Source organism: Neophocaena asiaeorientalis, unplaced genomic scaffold, assembly GCF_003031525.2.
Source record: "Neophocaena asiaeorientalis asiaeorientalis breed wild unplaced genomic scaffold, Neophocaena_asiaeorientalis_V1.1 scaffold118, whole genome shotgun sequence".
In the NCBI taxonomy this organism is placed as follows: Eukaryota; Metazoa; Chordata; class Mammalia; order Artiodactyla; family Phocoenidae; genus Neophocaena; species Neophocaena asiaeorientalis.
The window spans coordinates 323,763-342,074 of NW_020175528.1; the positions used below are offsets into that span (position 1 = coordinate 323,763).

General features: G+C 39.5%; 1 protein-coding gene across 1 annotated transcript in view; it reads right to left on the minus strand.

Annotated features, from left to right (window-relative positions):
• COPB2 (coat protein complex I subunit beta 2) overlaps window positions 1-16,403 on the minus strand; it is a 29,966-nt gene extending 13,563 nt beyond the window's left edge. The window contains exons 1-10 of the mRNA XM_024769051.1: window positions 16,282-16,403; window positions 12,029-12,166; window positions 8,436-8,522; window positions 8,101-8,227; window positions 7,079-7,227; window positions 5,065-5,211; window positions 4,037-4,136; window positions 3,244-3,386; window positions 2,795-2,994; window positions 1,364-1,474 (exon numbers count right to left, since the gene is read on the minus strand). Coding sequence (XP_024624819.1) covers window positions 1,364-1,474; window positions 2,795-2,994; window positions 3,244-3,386; window positions 4,037-4,136; window positions 5,065-5,211; window positions 7,079-7,227; window positions 8,101-8,227; window positions 8,436-8,522; window positions 12,029-12,166; window positions 16,282-16,284 — 1,205 coding nt within the window. The 5' untranslated portion in view covers window positions 16,285-16,403. The remainder of the gene's footprint in view (window positions 1-1,363; window positions 1,475-2,794; window positions 2,995-3,243; window positions 3,387-4,036; window positions 4,137-5,064; window positions 5,212-7,078; window positions 7,228-8,100; window positions 8,228-8,435; window positions 8,523-12,028; window positions 12,167-16,281) is intronic.
• Between the last annotated feature and the right edge of the window lie 1,909 nt (window positions 16,404-18,312).

Sequence of the window (18,312 nt, forward strand, 5' to 3'; positions counted from 1 at the left end):
GAAGTGATCTGACAAGTGCTTTGCTCAAGACGGGAAAGATGCTGAACAGGGTCTGGGCTGGATAAAGCTGAAAAGAGGAAACTGTCAAAACAGAGAGAGAGGTATGTTGAGAGAGGTAAGGTGACCATGCTTAAGATGGTAACTAAGTACCTACAAAGTACCTTTTAGTATATGGAACTGTGCATGAATGAGTTTATTTAGGAAATTTATGAAAAGATCTTACCTTTCAGTAACCTTTTTGTTAAAAAATAAAAAGCATGCATCTTACTATGCAACACTGAGGCTTATGTTACCCACTGCTGGCAGAAGAGGCAACACAAAATATGGGGAAAACAAAACTAAGAAAACTGTAAAGATGTAATTCAGTGTCTGAAAAAAACGTGTAAGCCCCGAAGTTTATGACATGCACCAAACAGGAATCAAAATGGAACCGATCAGTGACTATAATAATTGAGACGTAAATTTTTCCTGTTTTTAATGAGACTATTTTATGAACATTTTGAATTCTGACAGTATTTGTTAAGAATGGGACGTGAGTAAAGAAATACTTTTATTTGAATTACGCAGCTAAATGTGGTTTTTCCCCTTTTCTCCACTTTATTTAGAGATGTATAAAATTTGAGGATTCTTAAAGTTTAACGGGGAGGGGAAGCTGGGATGAAGTGAGCGAGTAGCACTGACATATATACACTACCAAATGTAAAATGGATGGCCAGTGGGAAGCTGCTGCATAGCACAGGGATTCAGTTTGATGCTTTGTGACCACCTAGAGGGGTGTGACAGGGAGGGTGGGAGGGAGGCTCAAGAGGGAGGGGATATGGAGATATATGTATACATATAGCTGATTCACTTTGTTGTACAGTAGAAACCAACACAACATTGTAAATCAGTTATACTCCAATAAAGATATTAAAAAAAAAAGATTCATTGAGGTTTTCATCAAGATTACATCAGAATTTAGCATCTCTCCCCAGTAGCTCAGAAAAGGGCAGCTGCAGCTCAGGATGCCAGGTGCTGGGGAGGGCCTGCCATGGTCTTGATTTGAGGGCCTACTTTGCCTTCAGCCCATAAGTACCAAGCCCTGCCATGGGCTCCACCAAGGAAATAGGTGCTGGGTCCCCGGTTTAATGTGATTATTATATCAGATTGAGTGCCCGCTCAATACTGAACACAGAAAAGGCAGAGGCAGCTCAGGCTGCATAGCTGCCCCTGACCAATCTTCCAACACAGCTCTGGTGAGAACTGTTCTTTAACATGGTGAAGAACAGCCTACACTGAGCCTTGCAAACCTCTTTAATACAGCTGCACAGAGAACACACATTGGCAATCAGGGCAAGCTGGATATGACACAGCCAAAACTTACTCTGAAGAATCGTGGGCCCACGCAAACTCCTGGGCAGACCCAAAGCTCTTGTTTCTCAGTGCCATTGCTGTGTAGATGATATACTCGCCATCACCACACACCACAACAAACCTAGAAATTATAGAACCCAGGGAGGGAAGTACAAAGGACCAATGACATGTAAAATTTAAGTAACAATGATTCATCTTTATGGCGAAATATTTCTAATAACAAACGTTATTTCAGTTGACTGTTACAAATGAACCTATTACCTTTTAAAGTTATATATTTCTCTGAATATGGAGCTAGACATAAATATTCCACCCAACAAATCAAAAGCAGATTATGAAGAGGGGGTTACTACTGAAAATGTTACTGCAGTGGCCTCTCTTACAAACAAAGGGTCAGGAAGATGAGAAAGGGTGGAGGCACACAGGGGAAGATTCCCCTAATTCAACGAGCACCTGTTGAGCACCAAGATGCTTGGCAGTTTGCTCATTACATTTACACCATAGGAAGGCACTACCTTGTTGCAAGGCTATCTTCATTTTAAAGCTGATCATTCAAATGAATAAAGATATCTTACCCCGGTTTTTAATGACTGTTAAATTTATCAAAATAAACAGGATATTTTAACATTTAAATATAAGAAAAAAAGAATGTTCCATAGTCAAAATTTTCTCAATAGACATATTGGCTGTTATTAGATTGCCAAAGGTGAAATGTAAAACTTCAGCAAGAAACATTTTATGATATTAAGGGGAAAAAATGCAATGCATTCTTAATCTTCATAAGAAAATTTTATTACAAGTAATTATGGATACCATTTACTGAACTAGGCAGCATACTTGGTTTATATACTCTGTCTTTTTTAATACTCAGGACAGCATTATAAAATGCCAAGATCTATTGTAAAATAATTTTTAAAACTCACAGGTTTAAACTTATTGTACTAGAAACTCTCCTCTCACAAGATGTTCAGTGCTTTACAAATCTTAAGGGAGAAACAGAGCTGACGATTCAAATTACAGAGAAGAAGCAGAATTATTAGCAGTCCCCAAATGTTTTCAAAAGACAAAGACCTCACAACTCTTCTTCTTAAGAGCAATGAGTCAGCAAGTATTTAGAGAGCACCTACTAAGTCTCAGGATAAGACATGATTCTATGCCTTGAAGGAGCGGAAGGACACATACCAACACATCTGAAATAAAGAGTCAACACAAAACTATTCAACTGTTCAAAACTGCGTGGTGGGATAAGGCCAGGAAGGCAACTATACTTCACCTTGCATGTCAACCCGATGAGAAGCATGGCTGTCTGCTGCTGTGTTGAGGACTGTGAGGCCACGGCAAAAGCTCAATGAGGAATGCCCACCAAAGGGCAGGGGTGGGATATGCTGTGGATATGCAAACATACACAGAAGCCCAGAGAGAGATTTTGGTGGTGGCTTACCGCCCATTAGGATTGTGCTGGATAGTCTGAGGGTATATTTCACAACTGCCCATATCCTTTACTGCCAGTGGCAATCTTTCTCCATCTTTAATTTCAGCATCTCCCATTGCTTTTAGGTTGGCCTGCTGGACTTCTGAATGTTTGGCCCAAATTATCTTTCCATTGGCATCCATGGACATGGCAGGTTCCTCCCGACCAAGCTGGAGGAATGACAAATGACTCTTAGCAATGAAAAGGAAAACAAAATAAAACCACAACAAAATAAAACCACGATAAAATAAACATTTTCTATTTTCATTTAATGGAGGGCTCCTTTCTTCCACTTAAAATCTCCGGTGCTAATCTCTTGAGCTTAATGACAGAAATGCCAGTTTAACAAAACTGGTGACTTGGAAGATAACTGCTTCCCCTATGTCCATCTATTCAGAGACAGTGTAATGAGAGATTACCTTCACAATGATGCTCCCTTCATCATAGCCCAAAGCAACGTTGTTGGACCCTCGCAGGCTGGCCACACACCATACCCTCTCCATGCCATAATTCAACGTGCTCTCAAGGCGATAGGTGCTTGAATGCCAAATACGCACGGTTCCTGAAAAGAACCATGTGAATATGCCCTTTTGATTTGAACATCCAAGAATGAACTGTGAGGTGAACCAGCCACATGGAAGTCTTTATATTCAAGCAGAACACACTTCCTGACAGCTTAATTTCTTGATCTATAGTCTGTGATTTTATAAAGCAACATAAATAAATAATAGAAAATTTATAAGAAACTAAAACTAAGAAATGTGATCTTAAGTGTGAAATAATGACAGGATTCCTGGGTACAGTGCCCACTATGTGCCAGATGCTTTCTATACATGATTTCTTCACATCCTTTCACTGTAATCCTATGAGGCAGATATATCTATGCCCATTTCATAATGTACCCAAACCACACATCTATGAAGTGGCAGAGGCTGAATTTGACCCCGGGCTTTTAGACTCCAAAGCACAGGCTTTTTCAGCTTTTCTCTAGCACTCCTGGGTGTCCTCTTATTTAAGTAACAGAGTCAAAACACATTAGAATGATGCTGATAATAATGCCCCTTTACTCTTTTATAGCTTAAGTAGTCTCTACTCTAATAAAAATATCAAAATCCTTTGAAACTACCAATGAAAATGCAGGGCACTAGCCAGCTTAAATATCCACTTAGTAATGATATTAAACACAGGAATAAATATTCATTTCTAACTTACCATCTTCTGAACCTGTGATGATAATTGGCAGCTCAGGATGAAAACTGGCACAAGACACATTTTGGGCGTGTCCCTCCAGTGTCTGTACACATGTTTTATTCTGTAATCAGTACACAGAAAACACTTTTATTAGTGGCAAACAATAACTCATCCTTAATTTTCCCAGTGCACAGATACATAATAAATAAGAGCGGTTATGACATCTTAACAGTATTCAATACAGAGATTTTTGGAATAGAACCATCTTACCGTGTACACATTTTCTCTATTTGATAGTACAGGCAAATGTAAATGTAACTATCACATTTAAAGAAGAAAACACAACACACCCCTGAAAGATGTGGTCTTCATCTAAGTGTCATTCCCTCAAATTCCTAAGATAATGTCTTTAATATTTTTATCCTGTATTTAAACACAAATCTGAGTATCTCAGTACAACTGGTTTCTAGGCCTCATTTTATTAACTGTTTATTGAAATTTTGATGTGAGAAACAAAAAAATAAAAATTTAACATACTCTTGGAGATAAAAAGTGTAGTAACAGGGCTTCCCTCGTGGTGCAGTGGTTGAGAGTCCGCCTGCCGATGCAGGCGACACGGGTTCGTGCCCCGGTCCGGGAGGATCCCACATGCCGCGGAGTGGCTGGGCCCGTGAGCCATGGCCACTGAGCCTGCGCGTCCGGAGCCTGTGCTCCGCAACGGGAGAGGCCACAACAGTGACAGGCCCGCGTACCGCAAAAAAAAAAAAAGGACCGTGTACCGCAAAAAAAAAAAAAAAAAAGTATAGTAACATACCTAGGTTTACAAGAGTCTTTGTGGCAAAATGATTGTACCATGGTGATGTCATGACATTATTCATTTGTCTGCTAGTTTTCAAATATAAATGAAAGTCTGAGACCACATTTTAGGTGCAAATTCTGATGCCTTATTACGCTATAACAGAGTTCAACAACCCAAGTTTGAACTGTCCTGTAAGAAACAGTAAGAAGCATATCTAACATATGGCAAGTAAGTTATGAAAAAACTGTACCTGATAGTCCCATATTTTCACAAGACGGTCATCTGCACCTGAAATGAGGTATGGTTTGTCGCCCCCACTGTAGTAATCAATGCAGTTCACACCTTTTTCATGTCCCTCCAGAGTGAAGTTTGGTGACGAGGAGCCCAGCTGCCACACCTTCAGAGAGCAACAGCATCTGCCAGTCAATATGGGGCTTTGCTTTTCAGAAGGCAGCTCCACCACACCCCCGACAGGTCATATAAATGCCAAAGCTGGGGGACGGGGCTGAAGAAAGCTCATTTTTTCACCCACTTGTTTTTGTTTTTTCTCACTTTCCTTGAATTTCCAGGGGGCAGAGTCACTATAGCATTCTCTGAAAAATGCCGATTTCCAGGCTTTATCCCCAGAGATTATGACTCAATGGATCTACAATGAAGCCCAGGAATCTAGGTTTTTTTAACAGACACCCCAGGTGTCTTGACTTTGAGAAACACTACTTTAAGGGCAGGAAATGACTTCATGAGAGATTTAATATAAAGCTAATGAAAGTGGACTTAGTAGGACGTATTAAAAGGAGAAAACTACTGCTTAGTCAAAAAATTAAAAGTATGGAAAAGTAGTCAAATATTACTACAGCACTGGTATTGAGCTTTACCTTTACAAATATTTATTTTGTATGCCTACTACATGGGAGGCCCCGTGGGGAGTATAAAGATGTGTAAACAAACTTTACTAGAGCCAAAGATAGGATAATTTTTGTCTTCAAGACATACCTAATTTAGTGAAGAAAGTTTAAAACTAATTTCAAAGTTTCAACCTATGTCAAAAGCAAGGACAATCCAGTGAAAGGAAAAAAAATAAAGTAAGCCGAAGTCCTAAGATATTCAACATATAACATTTAATAATAAATTGCCAGACAAACAGCATATAACATTTTATAAAAGTTAAAGGAAAACTAATAAAAATGTTATATAGATGTAAGCCTATACATGCAAACAAAAGTTTATGTAATGTATATTTTAAATCTATGCATACAGAAATAATTTAAATACTACAGTGGGAAAAGAAACGTATTTACACTCACTGCAACATGTATTAAGCATCTAGTATAGGCAAGGCACTGTGCTGCTTGCTAACGTGTGTCTGTTTGGGGGAGGGGGTAACACACAGTTCCTGCCCCAAACGTCAACATTTCAGGGATAAAAATTTCCGGAGACACGTTCATTGTTATTCAACATGAAGGTCATAATAGAGGCAAAAAAGCGATGGAAGGAACGGGATGAAAATGACTGGCTCTGTCTAGAGGTGAAATGTATGTCTGAAGAGAGCTTCTCAGAGTAAATAACTGTGCTAAGTCTTGAAAGATCAGTAATTAATTATCCAGAGGAAAAGAAATCAAAATGGCAGAATAAAGAATACTGCAGGCAGAAGGACCAGCTGAATTAGGTAAGGTTCTGTGAACATTCAGGGCTTCTCTAGAAAATGGTGAGTAGACCAGTGTTACTGGAGATATCTCATAACATTAGCTAAGGCTAGTCCTGGAAACGCTTGTATTCCACACCAAGGCATTTGGACTTTATCCTTAGACCGGGAACTGACAAGATGGAATCCATGTTTTAGAAAGATAACTGGAAGCAGTATGGAGAAATGAAGTAAGAAAAAGAATGGAGGCAGATGACATTTAAATATAAAACAGATTAATAATCAGCAGAAGTCAACAACAAATACACTAAAGGAGAGGAAACAGTGACCTCGAGAAGATACAGGCATTTTCTTATTCTGGGTGTGCAGAGGTTTAAGAAGTCTTACACCATATTGCTTCCACGTGGAAAAACACTCCTTCATTAAGGACACTGAGCTGCCACACTGTTCTTCTCAACAGAATATGCCCTTCTGGTTCAAAATGAGAAGTCCTATTTTGCTTCAAAATGAGCTTTTGAGAGAAACTTCTCAGGAATAACTTTCTGGGCAGCCAGTAGTAAAATACCTGACACAACTATATGTCACCAAGAATCATAACTGACACCAACAGCAGACATCCTACCTTGATAGTCCTGTCCAAAGAAGCGCTGGCAAACTGATTGTTATCTTTGGGGTTGATCACAATCTGCATAACGTAATGGGTGTGTCCTTCAAACACTTGTGAGCAAGACCATTTTTTATCCCAGTCCCAGAGTTTAATAAGCATGTCATCTAGACCAAAAGAAAGTCTCCAGTTAGTTGCAATTTCTATTTCTTTCATTCAGAACTAAGGTGCAGGGTCTCTGTGCCTTTTAAGGCAGCCAATCTAACACAAAGCACATATTCCATGTCTTAAAGAAACAGAATCGGAATTGAACAGATTTTTCAATAATGCTTATTTATTCTAAGAATAAATTTAACTCTCTAAAGAGTGGAGATAAAAGAGAGAGATTACTAATAGCAAATATACAAATTTCATGGAAAAAAATTTAGGACAGACTCAATGGGCTTTACAGAATGATGAAAGAGGAACAAGTCTGATTAGAGTCTAAGTATGAACGAATAATGATGGCAGTGACTATTTCAGAAATAAGCATTTCTCTTTTAATACAAGATTGGTTAAAAAAAAAAAAGTTCTGAGTTACTTCTCAATCTCTAAATTAAAATGTTTCAAAGAGCTATTACCAGTTCAGTGCAACTGGTTTTAAATGCCTTCCAAAAGCGCCACTGTTTTATACATAATACCAAGGAGCAAACTAGTCTGAGTATAAAGATAAAATTGACTAGGGTATATGGCAATCTGCCAAAAACTCACTCAATCAGCATGTAAATTAGCTTTCTGTTCAGCAGACTTTTCAGCATCTAGACCTTCAGGTCTTCCCTGACGGGAATTGGAGCAACTGCTATACAAATCCTAAGTAGAACTGATATTCATTAAAATACAAAAGTAAGCAGCACTGACAGCACGTTAATGGATTTAAATAGTTTAAAGGCTGCTTGGAATTAGAACTCTGCTTGTAACAGCAGTAAAAGAATTGCATGTCTCACTGAATGAAAATGAATTACTCAAAGAGACGCACATGACCAAAAGGGGTCATCTCTTACCGCTGCTAGTTAGAATGAAAGGCTGGGTTGGGTGAACAGCAATACAGCGAATGTAGTCTGAATGAGCTTCAAACATATGAACTCTCTCCAGAGTGTTGTAGTTGAACACTCTAATCTGCATGTCATCCTGGAAATGGAAAGTTTAACACCATCATTACTGTTATGAAGTAAATTACACAACAAAGTATATTATAGGCTCAGGGTATAAAGCCCAGGTTCCAAAACAATGCACTAATTAACAAAACAAAGCAAGAGCCAAAGCTCTTTGACTCGCCGCCGCCAAAGCAGCCACTGACAGGTTCACGGATGGGTTAGAAGCGCAGGGAATTACTTACCGCCCCCGTCACAGCCCAATTCTTCCTCGCAACAAACTTGGCAGCTCGAACAGGAAGATCACATACTTCAAATGTTTTCACCAGTGTCTTAAAAATTTCACAAGAGTACACTTTGAGTCATGAGAAAATAACTGAAAAATCTATCCTGTTATATTTAAAACATCCGATTTTTTATATCACTACTAATCATAAAATGTTCTCAGGCTAAAATATAAAAGTGCAACAGTCAAATGAAAACAATAGACCAAAGATCTTTTCTTTAACATATTCAAAGTGCAAATACTTATAAATGACAAAAGAAAGCAAATGTCAACAAGATGAAGTTCCCCATCCTCTGTGCTCCAGCTTCATCCTTGGCTACTCCCAGTGCCTTCTTTGCTCATGTTCCCTCCGCCTGAAAACCCACCCAGAGGACCTTATACTCCACTTTCACAACATAGCACCTTCATAATTACGTGTTTAATGTCAATCTTTCCTGCTAAGCCCCCTGAGGGCAGGAATCTTGTTCACCACTGTATACCTAGAGTCTAGAACAGCTGCTGAAAAACAATGAATGTGTAATAAGTATTTGTTGAATGAATTAGCCCCTAGTTTTCTCCTTTTAAAAATTAAACCCATAAACCCGTAAAATAAATTTATAAACAAGATACAACTCTTTTGTACACTTCAGCAATATGCTTCCATACAGATGCCATTTCCTTTTAGTGAAGTACGAGAACACAGTGATTCAGGTGTCCCTTAAAGCTGCTCAGAATAGAATTATATACACAGGATAAAGGTGGAAAACTAGGAGACTCTGCTAGAAAGAGCAGGGATGAATGCATCTCTTTGTCCTCCCACTCTGATGCTTTGTTCTTTAAAATTCTGAAAATCAAACTATCACTTTTCAATCTCTCCTTCTGTACGAAAGAATAATGAAAAGAGCATATTCTGATTGATTAACTATGTGCACCAAATTTAAAAATAGGGACTGGTTCACAAGAACTGTTGAGCCCACTCTGGCTTCCTGAGCAAGACTTCAAAGATTCTTCAGTCAAAGGCTGAATGAGTGGGGACATAAGCTCCAACCTGCACGACCACTAGCAGCTGACTGTGATACAGACACTGCAAACAGGTAGAACATGCAACCTCTAAGACGACAGACAAATCCACGAAAGCTCGTGAGGAGCCAACAAATTCAGGGATCTGCTGAGCAGTAAAAAATAAAGCAGCTACAGAACTAACAGTCATGTTTCAGGTCCACGTTAAGTGCTGTGGCTGATACAAATGACCTAAGGGATGGTCTTCCCACTCCAGAAGCTAAACAAGCTAAACAGGAGGAAACGCTACACACTCAACATGTAAACCAGCAGCGAAATGTAAGAAAATAAAGAAACACTTGTATGGGGCCTTATAGGTCTCCTACACAATTTTATCAATCTGATTTAATCCTTCTGACAATCCTGCGAAGAAGGCAACATATCATCTTCATTTAGGTAAGTAAACCGAGCCTCAACGTGGTTAAAAGGCTTGCCCACATCATTTAATTAGCAGGGAAACTATGTAGCAGTTTCCCACTAGCTGTCTATTTTACATTTGGTGGGGTATATATGTCAATGCTACTCTCTCACTTCGTCCCAGCTTCCCCTTCCCCCACTGCGTCCTCAAGTCCATTCTCCATATCTGTGTCTTTATTCCTGCCCTGCCACTAAGTTCTTCAGTACCAATTTTTTAGCTTCCATATATATGTGTTAGTGTACAGTATTTGTCTTTCTCTTTCTGACTTACTTCACTCTACACAACAGACTCTAGGTCCATCCACCTCACTACAAATAACTCAGTTTCGTTCCTTTTCATGACTGAGAAATATTCCATTGTATATATAACATACTGATTTTTTAACTGCTGCACCCATCACCTCAAAGAGTATAATATCTCCTTATTTGAAATTCAAGTACATTTGAATTTACTTCCAAAAACATTTTTTGGCTCTTTCAAGAATTTTGCTCTCAATACACAAGTGGCAAGTAACTTCTGTTGGTGATAAAAAGAGGAGGAAAAGCAGGAAGAACCAAAAATAGATCAACCATTCAACAAAAACTTACTGAGTATCTACTATGAGCCTGTCTGCCAGGTACCCACTTGGAATAACAACGGGAATTAACACTAGGATAATCCCTGTCCTCATAAAACCTCCATTTTTGAAGGAAAGAAGGAAATTAAACAAAAACTTACCAATGAGATGAATTATGAAAGGGGAAGTAGGTGGCCCTGCAGGAGGGCACAGAAGGGTACAGAAAGAAAAACGAAGCAAAGTAGATGACCCAGATAAAGCAGTTAATGTTACAGTAAAGCCTGGAGAAAGATAAGGGAAGTACACCAGGGCGTTAGAGCACAACTATAGTGAAATGACAGAGCTGAGAAATGGTTAAATGGAGCTGACAGAGGGGACTCCAGGGGGCATCAGGAAGCAAGGTGGCGGTGGAGCAGGTACCAGTGTATCTGCTAAGCATAAAATCTGAAAGGTTTTAAACACGTGGAGAGAGTAGATCCTCCCCCCGACCCCACCCACACAAAAGCAGTTAACAAGCATACTCTCCGCATCAAGGCAAAAGGAATTCACAAGATAAAGATTTGAAGTTGCTGGACAGAAATTCTGAATTAGTGATATACTGATAAAAGGAAAGTTTATTATTCACTAGGTCAACAAGTAATTACTGAGCCCTTACTGTGTGTCAGGTAATGTCATAGGCACTGGGATACAGCAGAGATCAAAGTGTTAATGTGAATAAAATGTCACTGGTGGGACTTGGCTGACTGTGTAGTCCTTACTGTTTCATTAGAGTGATATAAGCTGTAAGGGTGTTTTTAGGTTTACTCCTGAACTTGGTTCCCTAAGGCCTATTTTTGCCATCTTAAGTCCCTCAAATGTGAATTTTATCTGGATTTTAAGAACTTAACCTTGGATGTTGGGGATAATTACTGTATAAATAGACTCAAAACTGATATGTTCTGTACTTTGAAAGAAAAAGATTAAGGATGGCCAACAAAGACTGGAAAAGATAAGACAAACTAAGCTGAAAGACCTATTATTTACTCAGATGAAAGCATTTAAGGGAAATAATCTGTAAAAGGCACATTCTCATGTGTAATGAAAAGCTGACTACAAATCTCTCTCTGATATAATCTATAATTTGTATGGCTGACTGGAAGTTACCTGCATCATGCATTACAGTGAGCACTTGGGGAAAATTTAATAAAAGTAAAAATCCCATTCTTAAGATGGTTAGAATACTCACTGAATGGAAAATTAAGTACCATTAAATACTTTCATCTAGAGCAAGTGATCTTATATTGGTGTCAGTTTCCTTAACTTCAAAGTAGAGCTAATACTACCTATCTCAGAACTTAACACTTAAATATTGGATATAATGAGCCCAGACAGTTTTTCCCACAAGCTCTACCCTCATAAATGTTAGTTTATTAAAAATACTTCGTACCAATTTTATTTAAGAAAGCTGTAGGCCTATACTACTGAACTCTGTTATATTTCTTCTCTTTCATTGTAAACAGATTAAGATAGTATTTCTAATAAAGTCTTTAAAAATTCCTACCTGTGTTTCATGATTCCAAACGCACACACTGCCATTGTAAAGACTCGCCAACATCCACGGCTCTGTAGGATGCAAATCCACACTCTTAACTCGATCAGATCGAGCAGTTAGCTTTCTCTTGATATCCAGTCGCAGAGGCTAAGGACAAACATAAAAAACAAACTAACATTAAATTGCTATGCCAAATAAAACATGCTTGAGATCTTAACTAAAAACAGTGCATTAACATGCCTACAAAACAATTCAGTTTTTACTTTGCTAAATTACAGACACAATTTGAAGTCTAAAGCACCTACTTATTCACTCATATATACAAAAAAATATGAGTATTTAAGAATTTTTAATTTGTAGCAGGACTTAAACTTTTTGGTCTTAGGACACCTTTACAGTCTTAATTTTCGAGGACACTAAAAAGCTTCTTTTTAGGTAGATTATATTTAATATTTACCATGCTAAAAAGTAAAATTGAGACATTAAAATATTTGTGTATTAATTCATTTTCAAAAATGAACTAAACCCATTACATGTTAACTTAAGTAAGATATTGTTATGAAAACTAACTATAGTTTCAAAAGAAATTTAGTGAGAAGAGTAGCAATGTTTCACATTTTTGCTAAATTCTGACTTAACAGAGGACATTTGTTTTCCCGTATCTGCTCCGGCCCTCAATATGTTGTGATATATTGTTTTGGTTGATGTATATGAAAAAAACCCAAAAAAAACAAAACTCAAAAACCTGGCTCACAGATACTGAGAACAGATTGGTAACTCCCAGAGGTGGAGTGTGGAAGAGGGAGAAATGGGTGAAGGGGGTCAAAGGGTACAAACTCCCAGTTACAAGGTAAGCAGGTCATGGAGATGTAATGTACAGCACGGTAGTTAATAATACAGTGCTGCATATCTGACAGCTGCTAAGAGAGTAGTAGATCTTAAACGTTTTCATTGCAAGAAAAAACACATTTTTGTAACTATGTGTGGTGACAGGTGTTTAGACTTATTGTGGTGATTGTTTCACAATATACACAAATATCAAATCATTATATTGGACACCTAAAACTAATATAATGTCATATGTCAATTATACCTCAATTATTTTTTTAAAAAATTGAGTTCTTCAGAGAAAAGTATTAGATTTATTTTGGCAATAATATCAGTAAATGCTAGGCAATGTAATGTGGGATCAATAGGGGTTATATCCATGTCCACGAAGGGCTTTGGAGCCAAATGGGAATGTTTATAATGTTTTAACGTATTTAAGTTACAAGAACCAAACGGAAATTACAATTTTAAACCGAAGCTAAAATACTCTCTCGAGTCATAAAATACTAATAGTTTAAAACAGCCTTCTTCAACCTGGATTCCTCATCTAAACCACAGAAAGAAAATGATCTGAATAACTACTTTCTCAATTCTCCCAAGGATACCTCTCTAGGAGAAAAGTTAACTCATCATATATAATGATGGCTTAGGGCAGTAGTCTTAATTCTCTCTTGGAAGCAGATCTGAGGAAGACTGATTTAAAATATATTTCTCCTTCAACAGGTTTTACACACAACCTAAAAGTTTATTTGGCAAGTTGCGTTATCATCCAATTTTTATTTTTGCGATCTTCCATGATGATAATGAATTGGACAGAAATTTAACGTTACTTTTCTACACAAATGAAGACTGCTACATTATTTCCGCAGAGATAATTTCCTGAGACAAAGCAAACACCTCACAAGGCTTTTATTCATCGTTTTGGATCTCTATCAAATCTGGGTCACTGACTGCTTCGAACCTTGCTCTGACTTCTATACAGGCCTCCCTCACTTTTGGCAACAACCTACACCTCTTACTTCCCTTTAAAAGATCCGAGTTCTCTGGCTCTTCTCTACAATAGCCACAAAAATGTTTCCACTGTCTTACCTTCTTCTCCATCTCAAACTTGCTACTTTCAAACCATCATCTTCACATACCTTGCTGAAGCAGGACCTCTTACTTCACCCATTTCTGAATTTTGTCCCATTAATTATCATCACAAATGTTAACTATTTTTTTCTGGTCTCTTCAGAGTCAGCAAACATTATGTGTCTATTATATGCCAGGAAGCACGGTGGAGGCTTTTTCCTCTAGTAAATGAGGAAACTGTACACTTATAAACTATGTATATTTTACCATTAAAAATATTTTAAATGCTTGATTACTGAGTAAAAGTGATGCTTCAGGAAGGTGGTCCAGGGGACTGAGCAACCCCAGTATAACTCTACATACCCCCAATCTCAGTTCAAAAAGTACAGCCAAGAGCTCCTGCTGTATTTCTCCCAAGATTTTAGTGCCTACTTTGAATGAGACATTGTACTAGGCACTGTGGAATACCAAAACGAGTAAGGTACTCATACTGCAGCCTTAACTCTAAATGTCTCCTTATATCTCCCAAAAGCTGGATGCATTTAGGACTCAGCTTAAATGCTACTGCCACTACTATGATCTTTCAGATTACCCTACCAGAAGCATCCTTTCCTACGGGATCCTACAGGTTTTAATTTTAACATTTAACATCTGTGCACATGTCTGTTTTTGCTTTCTAGAACAGATGCTACTTAAGGGCAGGGTAACTGCTTATTCATGTGTTTATCTCCACAGCATCTTATATATTTGGGTATAGAGGTTTAAGTACAGACAGTATAATCGAGGTCTAAAGAATCATGATGGACTCAAACTTCAGTTCCACTACTCATTTCAAACGTACAACAGTGGGTAAATTTACTTAACTCTCAGGTTTGAAAAATGTAAAACCATTGACTATTATCTACCGCTTAGTATAATGAGAATTAAATTCAGTGTTAAACAGAACAGTGCCTGGCCTATTGTAACCACTCCATAAGCATTTATAATTCACTCTCCCAGCTGCTATGAGAATTAGGCGGCAAATGTTTAGCACAATCCATGGCACATAGTAAACACCCTATGGTAAATGAGTGAATAAATAAATTCACATTTTGTAGTTATATAAAAGATTTTAAATGTGTTAAAGAATGAAATATGTAATTATAAAAATACTCTTAAACATTGCAAAAGAAAACTAAATTAGGCAGATGCAAGGGCTGTTTCCAAAAATGTCCAGTGCTGAAAGCACAGCACACCCCAGAGCAGGTGGTTGGTAATACGAGGTGGCATAAATAAGTGACTTCAGTATTGTTCAGAGGCTTTTAACCTGGGAACCCAATAAAGTTCATGGATGAGGACTGGGGGGGGGGGCGGTATCTGTCAGTGAACCCACTAAAACACAGCGTGTTTCTCTATGCATTTTTCTGGAAGCATCCATAATGTTCACAAGTTTCCCCAGGAAATCAACTTGCTGTAGTTAAAACTCTGCAGCAATGAGCCTTAAACTAACTTGATTTTAAGTTTTTATTTATTTTTTTCCTTTAACAGCAAGGCGAGGAACTTGGACTTATTAATCCCTACGGTCTTCAAGCTCCAAAATCCTTGAACCTGTGCTTCCTAACAAGTGAAGAAAAGCAGGAAAATGTTTAAATACAAAATATTGAATTTCTTACATCTTTTTGGAAAGAAATTCTCACACTATCATACTGTTTTTCTTACTATTATAACTCTTATTGTGCAAAAGTATTTTAGAGCATATTTGGGGGTGATAATAAAAAATGCTGTCATGACTGTCATTCTTATCAGCCGCTATATTTGCAAATGAAGAAAAGCACGCCAACCAGTTTTATAAACAACTCCCCAACTCTTCGTTTCTCCCTAGAAACTTAAGCTGGGGTCCCAAAGCATCTGAAATTCCACTCTTGACTCTATGCATTTTATTTACTTTTTGGGGGGAGGGGGGCTTGCCTCTTTAAGTTCGTAGTTTGCGGTCAGCACATACTATACCAGAACAAACCCAACATGACTGCAAAATCAGCTGTCGTCGTTTTAAAGGCACAATGAGGCAGTTTCGCCAAAGCCTTCTACGGAGTTCAACGTTTTCGGTCTCTTCTATTTCCCTACACCAAGGATCCCGCTGCAGACCGCACGACCTCTGGCAAACGCCGTAAGCACCGGAGGAGTCAGGGACCCCTCAATTCCAGGCACTGCCTCCTCAAACCACTCCCTCCCAGAGTTCAAACTGGACCAAGACCCCGCAAGGCCTGAGGCGGCGGCCGCAGCGGGAGCGCAGGCCGTTGCTGACTACGGTCCTCAGGCCAGGAGCCCCAGGAATTGGCCTTGGCCGCAGGGGCCCCACTCCCTCCCACAGGGCCTGGACCTACCATGGCTCCGTTGGTCCGAGCCCGGACGCCTTTACTCGGTGCAGACGAAGCAGTCCGGGAGAGACCCACCGACCAGCCGACCGGCCGACTGCTTGACGTGGAACTTCCGGGAGGAGTTCTCGCGATAGAACTCGAGTCCAGGGCCCGAGCGCCTGCGCAAACGCGGCGCGGGGGGCTGACGTTTCCCAAGCCCCGCCCCAATTTCCAAGGCAACAGGGCCTCCTAAATGGCCTAGAGCCCACCTGGCGCTGCTGGGGAAGTGGGGGTGTGGCTTCCACTATCCGCTACAGTGTCCTGTGGCTGCTGAGCTTGTACGAGAATCAGAAAACCGCGAGTTAAATGAGATGAGGAAAAGCGAAATGCTTCATCCGAATGCTAACGGCCGGAGAAACTCCCCTATAGTGGAGTTGTGTCGCAGGGGCTGAGAAGCGCTGTGAAGCTTCCTCTGATTCTGGCTCTGAGGAGACGGCGGGGAAGAGAAGGGAAGGCGAAGCTAGGCTCTAAGCCTACTGTACTCTGGTGGACCTGAGAACGAGGCCCAGAGAGTCCTCTGCGGGGCCTGCTCGGGGCCCTGATTAAGGCTGGAAGGATGTGGGCCGGTTTCTGGGCTGAGCTTCAGGCATTGGTGGTCTGAGGGCTGCGAAGAGTCTTCAGCTCTGGAGCTCCCCAGGATATGGGAGTATCCGACCCTGCAGGATCTCCTTCTATTGAGCGTCGACCGCGTTGTTCATTCATTTATAACTATTTATTGATCTTCGGCTGTGTGCCAGAATACTTTCCTCTCAAATCTTCACAATGAATCTGAATTATCTCCATTTTACTGATGAGGAAGCCAAGGCTCAAAGAAGTTAAGGGTCCCCGCCAAGGCCACACTAAATGGTAGAGTCAGGATTTGATACCAGACTGATAAGTCCTCCAAGTCCTGTGCTCTATTACACCAAATTATATCTTCATTAAGGTAGTTGAACTCTAGAATAAGGACCTGAGCCATAGCGGTTGCAAAGTAAAGTGCTAGAGCATTTGCCTACCCGCACCCTTTTCTCGCCTTTTTATTTTTATTTTTTTAAAATTTTGTTTATTTTTGGCTGCGTTGGGTCTTCGTTGCTGCACCCTGTCTTTCTCTAGTTGCGGCGAGCGGGGGCTACTCTTCGTTGCGGTGCTTGGGCTTCTCACTGTGGCGGCTTCTCTTGCTGCGGAGCACGGGCTCTAGGCACGTGGGCTTCAGTAGTTGTGGCATGCAGGCTCAGTAGTTGTGGCTCGCAGGCTCTAGAGCACAGGCTCAGTAGTTGTGGCGCACGGGCTTAGTTGCTCCGCGGCATGTGGGATCTTCCCAGACCAGGGCTCAAACCCGTGTCCCCTGCATTGTCAGGCAGATCCTACCACTGCGCCATCAGGGAAATCCCTTCCCACTTTTTAAAATAAATTTATTTATTTTAAAATTTTATTTTATTTTTTAAACACCGTGGGCCAAGTAACACTTGCCCTTTTGCTACATATAAACGTGTACCTCAGGCCTGAGAGTAGCCTTGGGGAGTTTTTAGACCTCTAGATTATCAGAAAAAATATTCAGAGGGAGACATATGGACTCTGCATCAGGTAATTTGCCTTCAGTAATTTGCCTTTAGCAGGAGTTTGTTGCCAATGTGACCTCTTTGTGGGTCTTAGTTTTCCTCATCTTAAAAAAAAAAATCTTTGTACACCGCTAGGCACCCAAGATGCTGAGTCCCGTAGTATCACACTAACTTTGACTATATATTTTCTCATTTTTTTCCATGGCAGTTAACCAACATTAAGTTCTGGAGCTGTGCCTTATAAATTCATTCTTCTTTCAGATATTACATAATGAATTTGTACTGTATCCAAAGCACTATACTAGGTGCTGCCTGGAGATTATACCTGTAAAAATTTAGTCTTGGATTTGGGTTGAAAGAAATTTCACTTTAAAGAAATAAGATTCTCAAATATGAACTAATACATAAAATAACATTAAATATATGTGTGTATATTCCTGTGTGTTCAACTGTGGGTTTA